Source organism: Xiphophorus hellerii, chromosome 9 (assembly GCF_003331165.1).
Source record: "Xiphophorus hellerii strain 12219 chromosome 9, Xiphophorus_hellerii-4.1, whole genome shotgun sequence".
Classification (NCBI taxonomy): domain Eukaryota; kingdom Metazoa; phylum Chordata; class Actinopteri; order Cyprinodontiformes; family Poeciliidae; genus Xiphophorus; species Xiphophorus hellerii.
Window position 1 is genome coordinate 14351081 of NC_045680.1, and position 16157 is coordinate 14367237.

The window sequence follows — 16157 nt, forward strand, 5'->3', positions numbered from 1 at the left end:
GGCACGTTTTTCCCAGTGTTGAGGAAGTGGCCCGCACTAGAAGACGTCCAGGATGACGGGCTGCAACACAGACGGATCCAGCTGCGATGTCAGCGCCGTGCGAGCTGACTGGACCTGGATTTAGGAGGGAAATCGGGCTCTTTCTGCTGAGGATTTAAAGTCTGGCGTGTTTTTGTTTGCTTTCTCTGATCTCCGGCTGTCCTGAAAGCGGCTGTCAGTGTTTTCAGAGAGCTGCAGGTACTGAAATATTTATACGGAGCGAGCCGTCAGCGTTTCCATGCTCAGTCTCTGTCCGACACCTCCAGCTGCATCATTACGGGATTACCTTTAGAGTTTGTCGCTCCTGTTTTCCGCAGGATTTCTGAACAAAGTCATCAAAATCCTGATCCAAGGTGGGTTCAGTTCTTTAATCATCTCATTAGTTCCCATTTAAGACTTGGGAAAGTTAATGTGTTTGCAGGGACGTTACAAACCGTCAAGTCCTACTGGGGCAAAGCAACTCAAATTGATGTGTAAACAGTGTCTTCTGAAAGATTTCTTGTTTATTATTATTATTTTATTATAATTATTATTTATGCATGGATTTACCACACTATCTCATCTAAATTGGATTGTAAGTCCATACTTTGAGTAGGCCACTCCAAACCCTTCTCTGCTCTGAGCCATTTAAAGGGTGGGATTGTATGTTGAGTTTAAGTATGGCGGGACATTGTCCGTCAGGATTTTCTGCTGTGAGGGAGAATAATGTCAACTTGCTCCTCGACAAAACACAACAGATCCTTTTGTAAAAGCTGTGTTCTGTTTAAACCAGATGCAGAAGGTCGCACACCTTCCAAAAAGCTCCACTGCTTTCATTTTAGTGCACAGGTTATTTTCCAACAAATCATGGAGATCATGAAGTTGTTTTTCAACAAATATGAACGGGTTCTTTTCACCTTGAAGCTATCCAATGAAATCTCCATTCTTCCCATTCTTCTCTTTTTTATTACTGAATCATAAACAATGACCTTAACTCAGGAAAATGGCATGTTGCTCTTGATTCTTCTGGAGTATTTTGTAACCTGGATGAGTCATGGGGGTCATTTTTGCTGGATCCAAAACTTCAGTAAGTATAGAAACAAATAACTCTCTATGCACTCTGCTTTTAAAACGATATCATTTAACAGAAGGGAAATATTCAAGGTATAGTCAGTGAAATAAATGAATAGTGTTTGCTACAAACCATAAAAGGATGTGGTGAAAAGGTCTCGATATACCAGAAGGTTTCTGTTTACGAGTAAAAATAGTTTAAATATCAGGCCTCAGCTTTTTATTGACTGCCAAAGTCACAAGGTTTTATATTGGTAGCGATGTAACAATTCATGCTCTGGTTTTGAGTCTGAGGGGCAGTCAACAAAACTATACACACAAAGGTATTTATATAGTGTATAAATTATAGTGTAATGACTCTATAATCACTTTTAAAAATATGTTTTTCACAGTTTCATTGCGTAAAATAGAACAGATTTGCAGTTTTGTCAACTTGTTTCCTAAAAACATACGCTTTAAAATTCACTCTCAATGTTTTTCCCAACTCAGCAAACTCATTTTTCAATGTATGAACTGCATGTGATTTATTCTTAGTGGAATCATAATACAAGCATGGCTCCAATTCAGTTTATTCAGCTAAATTCACAGTTTATCACAGAAGACGGTCGGATAGATTGAAAGGATGTGAGCGTTACTCAACATTTTTTACATTGACAGTCTTTTACAAAAAGTTTCTATTCATTTACTTCAACTAAACTGTAAAACAAGCTTGGGTCCACTTTTATTTTTGATACTGAAGTGACTGACATAAATGCAAGAAAATGGCTGCATGTAGTTGGAGAGTAATTTTCCTCAAGATGGAACCTGTGAAGTGTACCAGTCCCTCCTGCTGTAAAAAAAAAAAAAACCCACAACAAGAAAACGACAATAATTCAAGGCCAGACAGAAAATTACAAACATCTTGAACTATTTCTGTCAGAGAACTTGCAAATAAAGGGCCAGAAAATTTTCTTAGACAAAAGAAAGTTTTCTTTTGTCTAAGAAAACTGTCAAAGTTTCAGATTTGATAAGTCAATGATGATATTATTTTTATCTGTGCTGATCATTTCCTTCTCTATTGGTTTCTCAACATTAGGTCAAAAAATGCACTTAGCAGAGTCATATATACAAGCAACAAGATCTTAGGAGTTAAACAAGATGATGATGTGCACTGCTGGCACTCTTCCTGTCCTGTATGGAGTTATATTTGATGCTGTTTTGGCACACTGTGTTGTCCCTCTCCTTTACTTCAATTACATTTCTATTAGTTTTATGTTTCTTTTATACCCTTTGACACATGAATAAACTGATCTGAACTGTTTGAACAGATGAACGTGCCACTTCCAGGCATCTGGACTTGGATGCCAGACATGTGGGGTAACACAATTGTGGTATATCAGCTGATTTTTTAAAAAAATTCCATGATGTCAAACAAGGAAGTAGTTTGTTTGAGTGGCAGCTTTACAGACATCCACAGTTATCAAAGTAACTTCATTGTTTCATATTAACCTACCAGAAGCTCTGAAAGCATTGGCATCATCATTTGGGGTTTTAATAATTGTTATGCTCTGTTCAGTAGGCTGTAGGGAAGAAGCCTGAGCGAAGATGCGGCTGATGTTGCTATTATTATCTCTCCTCTCCCCCGGCAGATGAACTGGGCTCCTGGTACTCAGTGTGTAGCCAAGTGTGACAACAGGAAAGCTAAACCTGGAGAGCTGCTCTACCACAAAGGAGACATTCTCACTATAGTTGATACAAGCACGGTACTACCTCACCAAAAATCTTTGTTTAAAAGTTCACAGAATCTGTAAAACCAATAAGATGTTGGATTGAAACGACTAACACATTCTTTACTTAATGAGAAAACTTTGCTTGTCGTTCAGAGGAAAGGTTTTTACGCTGCCAGACACAACACCACAGCAGAGGAGGGGCTCATAAACTCCAGCAATGTGCGTGAGAGAGAGGCGCTACGAGTCGACCCCGGCCTCAGCCTCATGCCGTAAGTCTTATCATCCTCCTCCGATTCTCACGAAATCATTTTACTGATGATTCAGTGAAGTCTCAAGTCAGACCCTTGTGCTCTGCGACTGTAGCAGGTTCTGTCATCTTGTCTTTGAAGCTTATCTGGTGACCACATTGTGTGGGCTGATCCTCGAGATGCAAGCAAACACTAACTACAAGATTAAGTTCTCAAACTTCCTGTTTTTATGGGACATAAATGTTTAAAATAAGAGCTCAATTTATTTTTAAAATGATGTTCTTTACAAGTGAGTCATCAGTGTTGTACCTGCAGAAAGGTAGACCACAGACCAACTCAGCTTTCTCTTTTAGTCTAGTTTTTAACTGGGACGTTGATCTTTGTTTCAGTAAAGTGAATACACAAATAGACACAATTTAAAACAAAATTACAAAATTGGTAATATTCCCTCAATGCGTTCTCTTTCTTTTTCTTGTTGGAGTTACTTGAGCAGAGTCACAAACACGACTCTGTCAATTTGTCCTCTTTTTCACAGCCTCAGAATATCACCCTCACCGACTTGTGGAGGGGAAGGGAAATCAACTATAAAGTGTTGTTGCAATTGAGTCAGATTGGTTTATTATTTAAAGTCTAACACTGGGAAAGCTACACAAACCTGATGGATTGGGAACCGGATTAAATATGTCAAGTGTGGTAAAACAAAATCAGTTGTTCCAATACCAAATATTTTTCTCATGGTCATCCAGTCTCATTGCAGGTGGTGCTGCTGTGTGTCGGAGTGTGTTTGTATTGCGTTTGTATTGTGTGAAAGCTGCAGCGAAGCGGTTTGTTTTGGTGGCTGTGTTCTTGAATTACGCGGTTAGTAATTTAGCCAAGTTTCTTTTTTAAGAATGTGACCTTTTGAAGTTTAGTCATTTATGAAAGTCCTTGTTAGTTTCTCTGGTTGTGGCTCGACCTTTATCGAGAGCCTCTGGCTTCAACCAGTGGATGCTAAAGATGGATTTTTCCGTGGATTATTTTCTATAAATTACCAACAGAAAAGGAGTGGAGATGATTGTGGCTGAAGAATCTAAATTTAGGGAGACCACCAAAAATCTGGCAGGTGTGCTCTTTTTGTTTGTAAATTAAAATCCAGGGCTGATTCAAACATTGCCTCTCTGCTTGTGCCACATTACACCACCGAAGAAGAAACGTTGCCATCTAAAATGCTTTCAGAAACAACAAAGTCCCTTTTATAGTAATAATTAATTCATGGCGTTCCAGGCCAGTCTTGTACATCTACAAATTACGACAGAAAATTGTCATGAAAAAATAACCAACTACATGACTAATGTGCTCTCAGTGATTTTAAAGTACTGAAAATCAAGGATGTCTGTAGCAGCCAAGGTGAGAAGCAGATAGATATGTTGGTGTACAGAATCGGTCTTTCTTCACTTTTATCTGCAAGTCCTCGAGAGACGAAGGCACTGGTTTGATGATAATATCAAAGAATAAGGTGAATATTACTTCAACCTCCTTATCACTGTATTTACGCAAGAGGTTTTGAGGTGCTGCTTTTTAAGATTTGACATGTCGTATGCACAATGCACAGACCATGCAGAGGAAGTGAAAGGTCTATTTTTGCTGTTCTGGTGTATTAGGGCTGCACAGCCAGGCTGTTTCTGATTCCCTCTCATCTCAATTTGTGCTGTGCATCTTGTTTTTGTTCAAAAGTGAATAAAAAATACACATTTTGCATATAAGATGAAAGAAATAATCAACAGATTAGCTGAAAGTGTTTTTTGTAGCTGCAGATTCATCTTTGCCACAAATGATCAAATGTTCATTGTTATTGCATTTTTGACAAAATTTTGTTTTCTTATTCAAAAAAATAATAGAATTTTTTGCTTATTTGCATTACTAGTGTAGTTCAAATAATGGGTAAAAAAGTACTGCAAAATGTGCCAATTTTTTTTCACTCAATTAATCAGCAAATTGCAAATTGAATTGATTAGTTTCAGCCCTCATGCTTGTCCTCAGCTGGTTTCACGGGAAAATCTCCGGACCGACTGCGGTGGGAAAGCTGCAGCCGCCTCAGGATGGCCTCTTCCTGGTGCGAGAGAGCATACGCCACCCGGGCGACTACGTCCTGTGTGTCAGCTTCTCGAAAGAGGTCTTCCATTACCGAGTGATTTACCAAGACAACAAGCTGACCATCGACAACCAGCAGTACTTCTACAACCTCATCGATATGATCGAAGTAAGTGAAACACTCCGCACGGATCAATCACCTTCAGAGATTGGATTAGGCTCGGTATTAAAACCAAACATTAGAGGAATTCGAGGGAGACATGAAGTTTAGGTTAAATGCGGCGTCTATCTTTAAACGATTCTTCAGAAATGTAATTATTTCACTTTAAGATGATTCAAGTATGATGATTTATTAAGATGAATTCTTAGATTCAATTTAAAGTGATCCATGTCATGTTTTCAGTAGTTCACAGTAATTCAATGCCATAGTTTCATTTATTTCAGTAAAAAAGTGAAGCATATCCATTCATCACACTCAGTGGCTGTATTGCAGATCTTTGTTAGTTCGAATTCTCAGAAAAATGTTGTAATACAAAAGATCAGTTAGAAGGATTTCTTTGTACATAAATATTCTAATGAAAACTGTTTTTCTGGTCGATATTTGGTTGGAACTCATTTAGCTTGAATTAAAGCGTTAGTGGAGTGTGGTTGGTCTTTGGCGTAAGAAAGTGGTTCAAAAATTTTGCTGCAGGATCTCATTTGAGATGTGATGAAAGAAATAAAGTGTCCTCTGAAGAGCTAAAAGTCGACAAAAATGAAATTACATAAGAATATGTAAAGTTGCAGCCTGGTTTACTTGTGGTTGATCAATCCATGCTCGTGAATCATCTTCACCTGAATGCATTTGCTTCACAGTCCGCTTCAGGTTTTGGTTAAACCTGTCGCTTGCATACTCTAATCTGCCACACCTTTTCCTTCCACTCAACTTTCCACTAACATGCTTGCATACAGGACCTTGTTGACAACCAGTTTCTTTAGCAATAACCTTTAGTGGTTTACCTTTGTGTTAGAGGTTGTGAAGCCAGCAGTCACCCCATGGTTGGTGAAAGCCAGAATATAACATTTTTGTGTTTTGTGTATTTTTGAACTTTTTGAAGAACTGATTTTAGGTTTTTCACTAGCTGTAAACACAAATACTCTCTTTGGTCAGCATGCATTAAGAATGTCATTTTTATAAGGTGTCACGCCCTCACCGTGTGTAATTTCTGATCTCTGATGAAGTCCGGTCCTGACCTTTTGACAGTGCAAAACAGAAAAACAAAACCAAACTGCTTCTTTCAGGAACCTTTTTCGAAAACAGGTCTGTGGTTTACAAATCGAAGTCTTTCTTTTTAAATAAAAAATAAAAATGAAAAATGACACTGAAAGATGTATTACAGACAAGCTGATACTTCAGTGGATTCAATTAGTATCTTTAGGAAAGAAATATTTTATCCCAGTTTAACCATAAGATGTTTCACTAAACCTCTGTTTTCTGCATCAAAATGACATTGACGTAAATTATCGTCCATTTAACTGATCTAACATATTGATATGCGGAGGATGAATTCATGACAGTTGGAATGTACTAACTTACCAAATATTGGGTCATAGCATAAATCCTCATTCTGTTTTACCCTTTTATGGTTTATCATGTCTGTGGCTGTGTGGAGAGTCACACTGCAGCGTCCTTATCGGTGGGCTGAGTCACTCTGTAACTCACTCCTGCTGAGGAAACAGAGGGGGGAAAGATACAGCTACTGAACTAACCCAGTGTGTCACACCTATTGCCAGACAATTTTTTTCTTTTTTAGTAAAATTCAGGTGAACTGTGGTAACACATGTGAATTCACCCCAACCAGCTCCATGGAAATAGACTACACATATTCACCATCGGTGACTAATTTGGTTTCCTTTAATGCAGTTTTACTCAAAAAACAAAGGCTCCCTCGTCACGACTCTGGTGACGCCCAGGAAGAAACAAGGAGCCAAGTCAGCTGAGCAGGAGCTGTCTAAAAGTAAGTTCAGAGTCAAGTTGTGCCTTCATATTTTTGTACAAAAACACAACATTGTGCACTTCAAAACAAGATGTCGCAAATGTTTATGCTTTTTGATATATTTGCAGTTGTTATAATGTTTGTTTTTTCTAGCTGGGTGGCTGTTGGACATTACGAAGCTCATTCTGGGAGAAAACATTGGAGAAGGAGAATTTGGTGGTGAGTTTTGTTTCTTTACAGGATGACAAAACCTGCAGGGTGCGAGGAGGAGTTAGGAAATGACAACAGGAAATATGTAATCTTTTTATGGTATCTCTGGTTAAGAAGTATTACTGAAACTGCCTGACATGAAACAAGCCTCACGCATTATAGTAAAGTCCCTGGTAAATATGTTATTTATAGATTTGTGTCTTAAAAGTTTTCTATCACACCTCCAAAAAGAATTTAAACATGACCTTACTTTAAAATACATGCAGCCAAAATTAGATATTTACATACACTGTGTAAAACATTTTAACTTTTACTTTTCTAATGATGGTGCCACCACCGGTGCTGCATGGATGTTCCTAATTGATAGTCCAAGTTTGGCTCCTACAAACCAAAAGGAGTTTGGTGGTGAGCTGCAGATTTGAAGGTGTTGACCATGGATCTGTGTCTTGGTGGTGATGTTAAGCTTCCTTCACTGCACACAGGGACACTGGTGTCCCAGAATATTTCAGTTAGGACAAAAAAAATTACTTTTAATCTCCAAATGTTGACATTTTCAACTCTACTCACATATCTCATATGTAATTGGTAGAATTGACTTTAAACCTGACTTTAGACTCCAAAAAGTTGTGCATCTTTCTTCAAGCTTCTCAGAAAACTTTGCTCCATTATCAAAACATTCCCACAACATGATGGTACCACCTCCGTACAAGCAAGCTTCTTCTTTTCTCCCAATGTACCAACGGTCATTGGGAGAATGACTGTCGGTCATTGGGTCATTTGGACACTTATCACAAAATGATAAGTGTCCAAACACTTATCATGTTAGTTTACTCAGACCACAGGACATGTCTTTGTCTCTGTGTGCATTTTGTGGAAATTGTAATCAGCCTTTTTGACATATGAGTTCTTCTCTCCTGGAATCTGGAACTGTATCCAGAGACGAACTTGTGCTACCATGAACTGTGGTAGATTTTCTCTAATCCACCAAGAGGGAAAATTTATTATAGACAAAAATTTGCTTAAATATCCATGAGCAATTTGCTCCTAAACCACAGAAAATTGTCTCGTTGAAATGTTGGCTGATTTTTCCATGACGTCACCCAAGGAGTCAGTGTGTTTGAGGTGTTTCCTTAAATGCATATATAGTTGGGGGCATGCCATGGTGGCGTAGCGGTTAGCGCGACCCATATTTGGAGGCCTTGAGTCCTCGAGTCGGCCGTCGCGAGTTCGACTCCCGGACCGACGACATTTGCCGCATGTCTTCCCCCCTCTCCTTCCCTGTTTCCTGTCAGCCTACTATTATATAAGGGACACTAGAGCCCACAAAAGACCCCCTGGAGGTGTAAAAAAAAAAAAAAATGCATATATAGTTGTAAATTCCATCAAATGTTGTGAAATAATCGGCAGCCATGATATCATCATCTCAGCTTCCCCAAAGTGGAAGCTATTTCCATTATACTCAAGGAAATAATGAAAAATCAGCTTAAACAAATGCAAGTCATTAATCTGGCAATTTAGGAAATATAAATATTTTTGATGATCCAAACTTAAACATAGTTAAATGTCTGGTTTTAACCCAACATAGTGTTCACATAAGCATTTACGCTTTATCCTTTAAACCGTTTGCTTTTCATCCAATACAGTTTAAAATATGTTTTTCAATGCCACAGTTTTAACTTTTTAATTTAAAAAAATATGTGTATATATACAGTATTTTCATATACTTATATATATATATACATATATTTAATCGAGAACATTTAGAGACCAGTGGAAGTCAGATTAAAACAAAATGTCTTAATAGATATTATCTCTGTGTAATTTCCAACCCTCAGCTGTTTATCGGGGGGAGTACATGGGCCAGATGGTGGCTGTGAAGACCATAAAATGTGATGTCACAGCTCAGGCCTTCATGCAGGAAACGGCTGTAATGACGTAAGTCCTCAAGCGTTTGCTGTTTGAATTACCTTGGAACGCCATCAGTCGTTATCTATCACTTGTTTACTGCAAAAAGCACACAAAGTTCTGGAGAATTTTACATACACTCATTATGGTCAAAAATGTTGTGGTATTTCCTGGTTTTTAAGATTTAGCTGAATTATTCTCCCACTGGTAGAAAACAAACACCAAAACTTTGGGTGCAATTTTCAATTTGTGGTAGATTTTCTCTAATCTATTATAATCTAGTCTAATAAATTATAGACAAATATTTGCTTAAATGTCCATGAGGAATTTGCTCCTAAACCACATTCTTTTAGTAACCTTCAACAAACATTTGCCAAACATATAAATATATACAAAATCAGCCTGTTTTATCCATTCACGTCCAGTTTTGAAGCACATTTCGGCTCATTTGTGTCCAAGTTGTTCATTTGAATTGAAGAATTTATACCTAACTCTCACCTATTATCCTATTCACATTGCGGAATGCACCGATACAAACGGCAGCAACACCTCTGCATGATGGTGCCACCACCTGTGCTGCATGGATGTTACAGTGTTCCTACTTGATTGTCCAAGTTTGGCTACAAACCAAAAGGAGTTTGGTGGTGGGCTGCAGATTTGAAGGTGTTGACCATGGATCTGTGTCTTGGTCTCACTTGGTGGTGATGTTAAGCTTCCTTCACTGCACACAGGGACACTGATGACCCAGAATATTTCAGTTTATGATTAGCTTGAGCTTTGGTTGAATTTGGTTTATTACCGATTTTCTTTCTGCTGAGGAAGGTGATTTGATTCAGATGGACGAAACCTTGAAACATACAGCTGTTCCTGAAAAACTGTTTGCCAAAAATTACTGTTTTTTTTTTTTTTTTTAACCTGTGTGGATGAGAGAAAATCTAAAATAGAGTCAAGGTTTCGCAGCCACTTCTTGTTTTAAAAAAAAAAATCATAGAAGTCATTTGCTGCATTATCCTTAGAAACGTTTGTATTAACATGAGATAAACACAGATGATAGATGTATATAATGTCTGACTTTAATTGTGCATCCATGCAGTTTGGTTCAGGATTGAAGTTGGTTCCACTTCTCTCTGTGTGGTTTCCTTGTTGCAGGAAGCTGCAGCATAAGAACCTGGTGCGGCTGCTGGGAGTCATCCTTCACAAGGGGCTCCAGATCGTCACTGAGCTCATGACCAAGGTAAGCTTAACGGACACAGTTAAACCCCAAAAATTATTCATTCCCCCGGTGGATTAAGATTATTCCTCTTTTTTTGAGCGACTGGCGCCTTTGTGTGAGATTTAAACCTAATTGTGCCAGAGGTATGAATGAGTATTAATTATAATAAATCATGAAATAAAATATTATTCTGGTAAATATTAAATTTAATCTCATCATGACTGCATTACCACATATAAAAGGTGGTTATAACGATACAGAAGCGACATGTTCTGCTGATTTATTTTTATTATGTAAGTAAACTACTTGTAAAAAAAAAAGAAAGAAAGAATTATTTATCAATAAACTTCTTCTTAATTAATATAATTTTTTTTTACTATTTTTGTGCATTTTGTATTTGCTAAAATAGTTTCCCCTTTTATGATAAAGGCATTTATCATAGATCATTAAAAATAATCGCATGGTTTTTTTTTCCTGCCAGTTGAGGGCGCTAAAATGCAGGTCCAATTCAAACCCGTCCGTTAGTCTTATTTTCTCTTTAATTATTGACATGTTATTCTTAAAGGTTTGTGTTTACCTTTAAACTTGAGGTTTATGATGTGTCGCAGGGAAACCTTGTGAATTTTCTCAGGACCAGAGGACGATCAGTCGTTGGCTCCCCTCAGCTGCTGCGCTTTTCCCTGTGAGTCTCGTCAAAATGATCTCGTTTTGTCATTTCTGTTTAGAGGAGACTTTTTAAGCAGATAGTGATTTCCTCCACGTTGTGGTTTTCTTTGCACGATCTGTGGTCAGTGATGTGTGTGAAGGGATGGAGTACCTGGAGTCGAAGAAACTTGTACACAGAGATCTGGCAGCGCGAAACGTCCTGATCTCTGACGACAGCGTGGCGAAGGTCAGCGACTTCGGCCTGGCTAAGGTGGACTCCAAAGAGACGGACAAAGCCAAGCTGCCTGTCAAATGGACGGCTCCTGAAGCTCTGAAGAAAGAGGTATATGAACTCTGTTATCAAAAAGAACAATCTCCTCGTTTTACTGTTCAGCTCGCTTTATCTGATGCCTGGAGGCCTGTTTACTCAGTCAGTGCATAAAGAGAAGACAGTAATTTGAAACATTCTCTGTGTGTTGTTCTCTGATCAATATATTGTCATTAATCAATAACTGCAGACCTTACTCTCACATGTTTTAGTCTTAAAATATCACAACTAGAAAACGGGGAATTCCAGCAGAGAGGGGCAGACCATAAATACCTCCACGCACTTTTACTGGGTCATAAGTCATAATTAGGAGGAACAACATTTTGTGTGAAATTTACTCCTTAGTTTTTTTCTTCATTTATATTTTGATTAACCGAAATCATCATTTAATTTCCTGTCAAACCTGTCCTCAATTTTTATCTGTTGCTTCTGCAGAAGTTCTCCACAAAGTCAGATGTTTGGAGTTACGGCGTTCTCCTGTGGGAGATCTTCTCTTACGGCCGCCAGCCCTACCCTAAGATGGTACATAGCAACTCTCTGTAGCGATGTTTGTGAATGTTTGTGATTTCACAGGGAAGTCCTTCAGCACAGTACCGCAGAGCACATTAGCTGTTGTCACTCATTTGTTTTCATGCCAATAAATGTTGGTTACTAATTTGTAACTATCTGTAATCGTGTTTATGTAAAAAAGTCAGAGTCAAATTCAGTAAAAATCTAAAATAGTTCAGACAGCAGAACAAGCATCATGATGTCTTTCTGAATATTTTAAGTGAAGAATGTGGTGGAATTACAAAATCGTATTGTCTCCAGCTGAGGAAAACTGCTCTTCAGCCGCCTGAAGTATTTTTAGTTCGTTTATTTCTTTCTTAATGACATAATCATAAATTACAGTTGTTGTTTTAAGCTTAATAAACAATTCAAGAAAGTTGTCACTAGCATTCATAAACTCTGTCTCACTTACGGCAGCAAGAATTGTCTCAGCTTTATTCTGCATAAGTTAAATTGTTGTTGATTCAATCGATCCTCTTTGTTTTCTGTGTTTTAGTCTCTGAAGGAAGTGAAGGAAAAAGTGGAAGCAGGTTATCGCATGGAGGCTCCAGAGGACTGTCATCCTGGTGTTTACGCCATAATGAGGCTCTGCTGGGAGCAGGAGCCACGGAAAAGACCTGGCTTCCCCAAACTGAGAGAAAAACTTGAACAAGAACTGAGCAAAATGAGCCCAAGCTCTGCAGCCGGGTGTCAAGAATCTGCCAAGACTGGACTGAGGAGCTGAGTTTAAGTCTGTACCCAGCAGCTGTACAGAACCAGCTCTCGTTTGGTGAAGACACTTGGGATAAAGACCCTTAAACTAATTTAATTTATGGATTGGTAAAATGTCAAAGCGATGATGAGGAGGAGCGAACCTACACGGTTTTCATGAATTCATGGTTGTATACAGGAAATATTTATTGGTGTCACCTGTGTTTGAGGTCGACACCGTTTGGTCTAAATGGAGTTGTCTCAAAAGCTTCGGTATAGATTCTCACTGAAAGAAGTTAAAAACTTCTCGCTTAGTAAATGAAAATAGATTTTTCTTTATTTATAAAGCAGATTTTAAACAGCAGCTTTTGACCAAAGTGTAGGTCATAAAATTAATAAAAAAGAAAGTTTTATGCTGCTTTATATTGTTTATTTACACTGATAAAAAAACAAACATTTTATTTGCCTTTTAATGTGAGAGATGCATGAGACCAAATTATAGCAAAAAATGCAAATTTCCACCTGCAGTCAATGGAGAGGTTGATGTAATCAAGTATGATTGAACAGATTATGAATTAGTGACAAGCCAGTGTAGTAATTGCATACATGTCTGATAATTTAGTATTAATATCTCACTAAAACCAAACAAACCAAAAGACAATTCATAAAATATTTTCATTACCTTCATCGATGAGCACAAATCTTCTTATTTAACAGCCACATTTTTGTCAAAGGTGCAAATATTTTATTATAACATTTTATTAATTTGCAGCAACACAAAAATGTAACACAAGACAACACAAAGCAAATGGTCCAAACACTTCAAAATAATTACTACACCAAGCAACTTCACTCCTTATAACTCACTAATAATCTCTAGTGCCTTATTTTCAGTCCAAGCTGAACTTATTCCTTGTTCAGTTGCTGAATAAGACGCTGCAGGGTTTTAATTCACTGCCATAGCTCACTCTGTCTTAGAAGATCAGGTAAATGACAGAGATCCGGTAGCTGGAATGATGTGTATGAATTACTCTGCATTTGTAATTTAAAATAAAAGGTAATCTCCAGGTTTGAAACCCAGTATTTCCTAATGAGGCGGTCTTTTAGAGCCACAGCTACACACCATATCTTCAAGGAGAACAGCAGTCAGTCTAAGGCTGTTCAAACCTCTTCTCGAACGTCTTGGTGCAGCTCAGATTCCTCTTGACAAAACATCGTAGATCCACAAAAACTTCAACGACAAAAATGATCACACAACGCCTCAGTGTCAGTGCTCCTGTTTTATCTGAAGCATTTTGCTTTTGCTACTGTTTAGTGACCACATGTAAATAGTTTGTGTATAAATGCAACCAAATCCTGTTGCGGTCTCGATTTATTTACACTGTTATGATTTTATTGCCATAAATTAAAGAATGTAATATGTTAGGTTCAAATGTTGATAAATCTGAATCTTATTTTGTGCCTGGACTTAAATGATTGCAGCACTGGAGGGAATAAAATGCTAAATAAATAAAAAACAAAATGAAAGCAGAAAGGATCAGCGTTCATAAGGAAACCTTCATGATACACATGTGTTTTTATTTTTTGGTTTTATATTGGATTCTTTTTGTGTGTGTGTTGTTTTGTGTCATTTAGATCACCTCTGTGTTCATTTCAGTGTTTCCCTTCAACTCCTCTATTCTCTCCCAGCTTCAGTGTTTTCTGCTAACCAGTCCAAATTCCCAGTACTTTAAAAGTCAGTCAATTTCATTTCCTCCTTGCCAGATCCTTGTTCACCTCTCTCGTCTGTTTGTCGCCTTATCACACATTTATTAATTTATTTCTGTCTGTTTGTCCATCCCTACTTCATTAAGTTGATAAGTAAAGCTATTTGATAAAAGGTCATTTTCTTCTTTATCTGGAGTGTGTATGTTGCCGCATCCTATCCAAGAGGGGACCTCTGTCGTTCTGTTCAGACCAAGAGGGCACCTTTTATTTTCTAATATTTTTGACAAAGGCTGTTGTAAATTTCTCTAAAAAATGTGCTCTGTAAATAATATTTTACTCTTTATTCTGACCACTTTGTGCTGCAGATCGATGGAGCAGATTGCTCCATCCTATCCAAGAGGGGACTTGTGTCGTTCTGTACAGACCAAGAGGGCACCTCTAATATTTGTTTTGAAAAAAAAAAAAAATTATATAATATCACTCAAGTTAAATCATAAATTTCTTAAAAGAGTTAAAGTAATTCATTGTAGTAAGTAAATCCTCTTTCAGTCAAAAATGAGTAGAGTCATTTGTACTGCAGTATGTAAAGGTCCCCTCTTTGTAAGGTAAACGTCGCTCAGATCTCTAGGTCCCCTCTTGGCAATTTCTTTAAAAATGATTAAAAGTCAAATCTTCAGTTATATTATGGTAATAGAGCTTCAAAATAAATTTTTATTTTGGGGTTTTACTTTCAACAAACTAGAAACAGAAGTTACCCTCTTGGTAGGACTAAATGAACAGTCCCCTGTTGGATAGGTGCGCAAGTAGGTGTGTTCATTTCAGTGTTTCCCTTCAACTCCTCTATTCTCTCCCAGCTTCAGTGTTTTCTGCTAACCAGTCCAAATTCCCAGTACTTTAAAAGTCAGTCAATTTCATTTCCTCCTTGCCAGATCCTTGTTCACCTCTCTCGTCTGTTTGTCGCCTTATTCACTGGTAGGGAAACCCAAATGAAATGTAAAAACTGAACAACTGAGGTTCTCAAATCCAGATGTTTTTGGCTTTGATGCTAATTCTGGTCTTTTAGGAATCAGCATTTTTGCCAATATAAAGCAGCTACCGATCTAAAACTGAATAAAATCAATGCATTGCTTACATTTGAACAGTACAGCATTTAATCAGTATTGTATTTAGCATTGTGGTTGTTACCGTTCTAATTTACACACCTGTGATGTTCTGGGATGTTTCACATTAGATCCACATGATCAGTGCATAACTACTCAGCATTTCGAGGGATGTTTAACCTTCTTCAAACCTTTTAACATTTAGTTTGTCGTACTCCTTACTGTCGAATTGAGAGGGAATGCTATGATGAGACAGAAAGGTCTTCAGAAATTAAGATTGCAGCAGCTTTTGAGTCTGAAAAGAGTCTTACAGAGATCTTTAACAGTTTCACTGTGCTGAACATTGTGTACAAGTGGAGGACATTTAGGACAGGAGTGACCGTCCAAATTCACACGGAAAACAGACTGCAAGATGCTAAAAGAAGTCTCCAATAACCCCAAAATATGAGCAAGGGAACTACAACAGGCTCTTGATAATGTTGATTGGAAAGTCCTTGTCTTTACAGTTGATGCAGGACCGAGCTGCTGCAGCCAATACAGTCATTTTTCACGGTAAGCTTCATTATAAGGACGGAAAAACACTTAGGTTTCAGGTAAGATATGAGACCAATGAAACAACACGCGCAATCTAGAACACATATTTACAGGACAAGCACAAGAGAACCGGCTGTAGTTTTTGAAAAAGCCACCATTTAAACTTGGCTGGCTTTCTATGGGT

The 16157-nt window shown here is 37.8% G+C and overlaps 1 protein-coding gene across 1 annotated transcript; it reads left to right on the forward strand.

Annotated features, from left to right (window-relative positions):
* Positions 1-5: 5 nt before the first annotated feature.
* On the forward strand, positions 6-14682 carry matk (megakaryocyte-associated tyrosine kinase). The gene is made up of 12 exons (XM_032571676.1): positions 6-392; positions 2718-2831; positions 2952-3067; positions 5066-5285; positions 7020-7113; positions 7246-7311; positions 9138-9237; positions 10357-10441; positions 11029-11102; positions 11213-11408; positions 11829-11915; positions 12439-14682. The coding sequence occupies exons 2-12, from the start codon at positions 2718-2720 to the stop codon at positions 12664-12666; spliced, it is 1380 nt and encodes a 459-aa protein (XP_032427567.1). The 5' UTR covers positions 6-392; the 3' UTR covers positions 12667-14682.
* The last annotated feature ends 1475 nt before the right edge of the window (positions 14683-16157 follow it).

Excerpts from the sequence above, each read along its gene's own strand:
- matk (XM_032571676.1), top strand. The coding sequence starts at position 2,718 with ATGAACTGGGCTCCTGGTACTCAGTGTGTAGCCAAGTGTGACAACAGG. Across the intron at positions 7,312-9,137 it reads TGGAGAAGGAGAATTTGGTG|CTGTTTATCGGGGGGAGTAC; the intron begins GTGAGTTTTGTT and ends TCCAACCCTCAG. Across the intron at positions 11,916-12,438 it reads GCCAGCCCTACCCTAAGATG|TCTCTGAAGGAAGTGAAGGA; the intron begins GTACATAGCAAC and ends TCTGTGTTTTAG.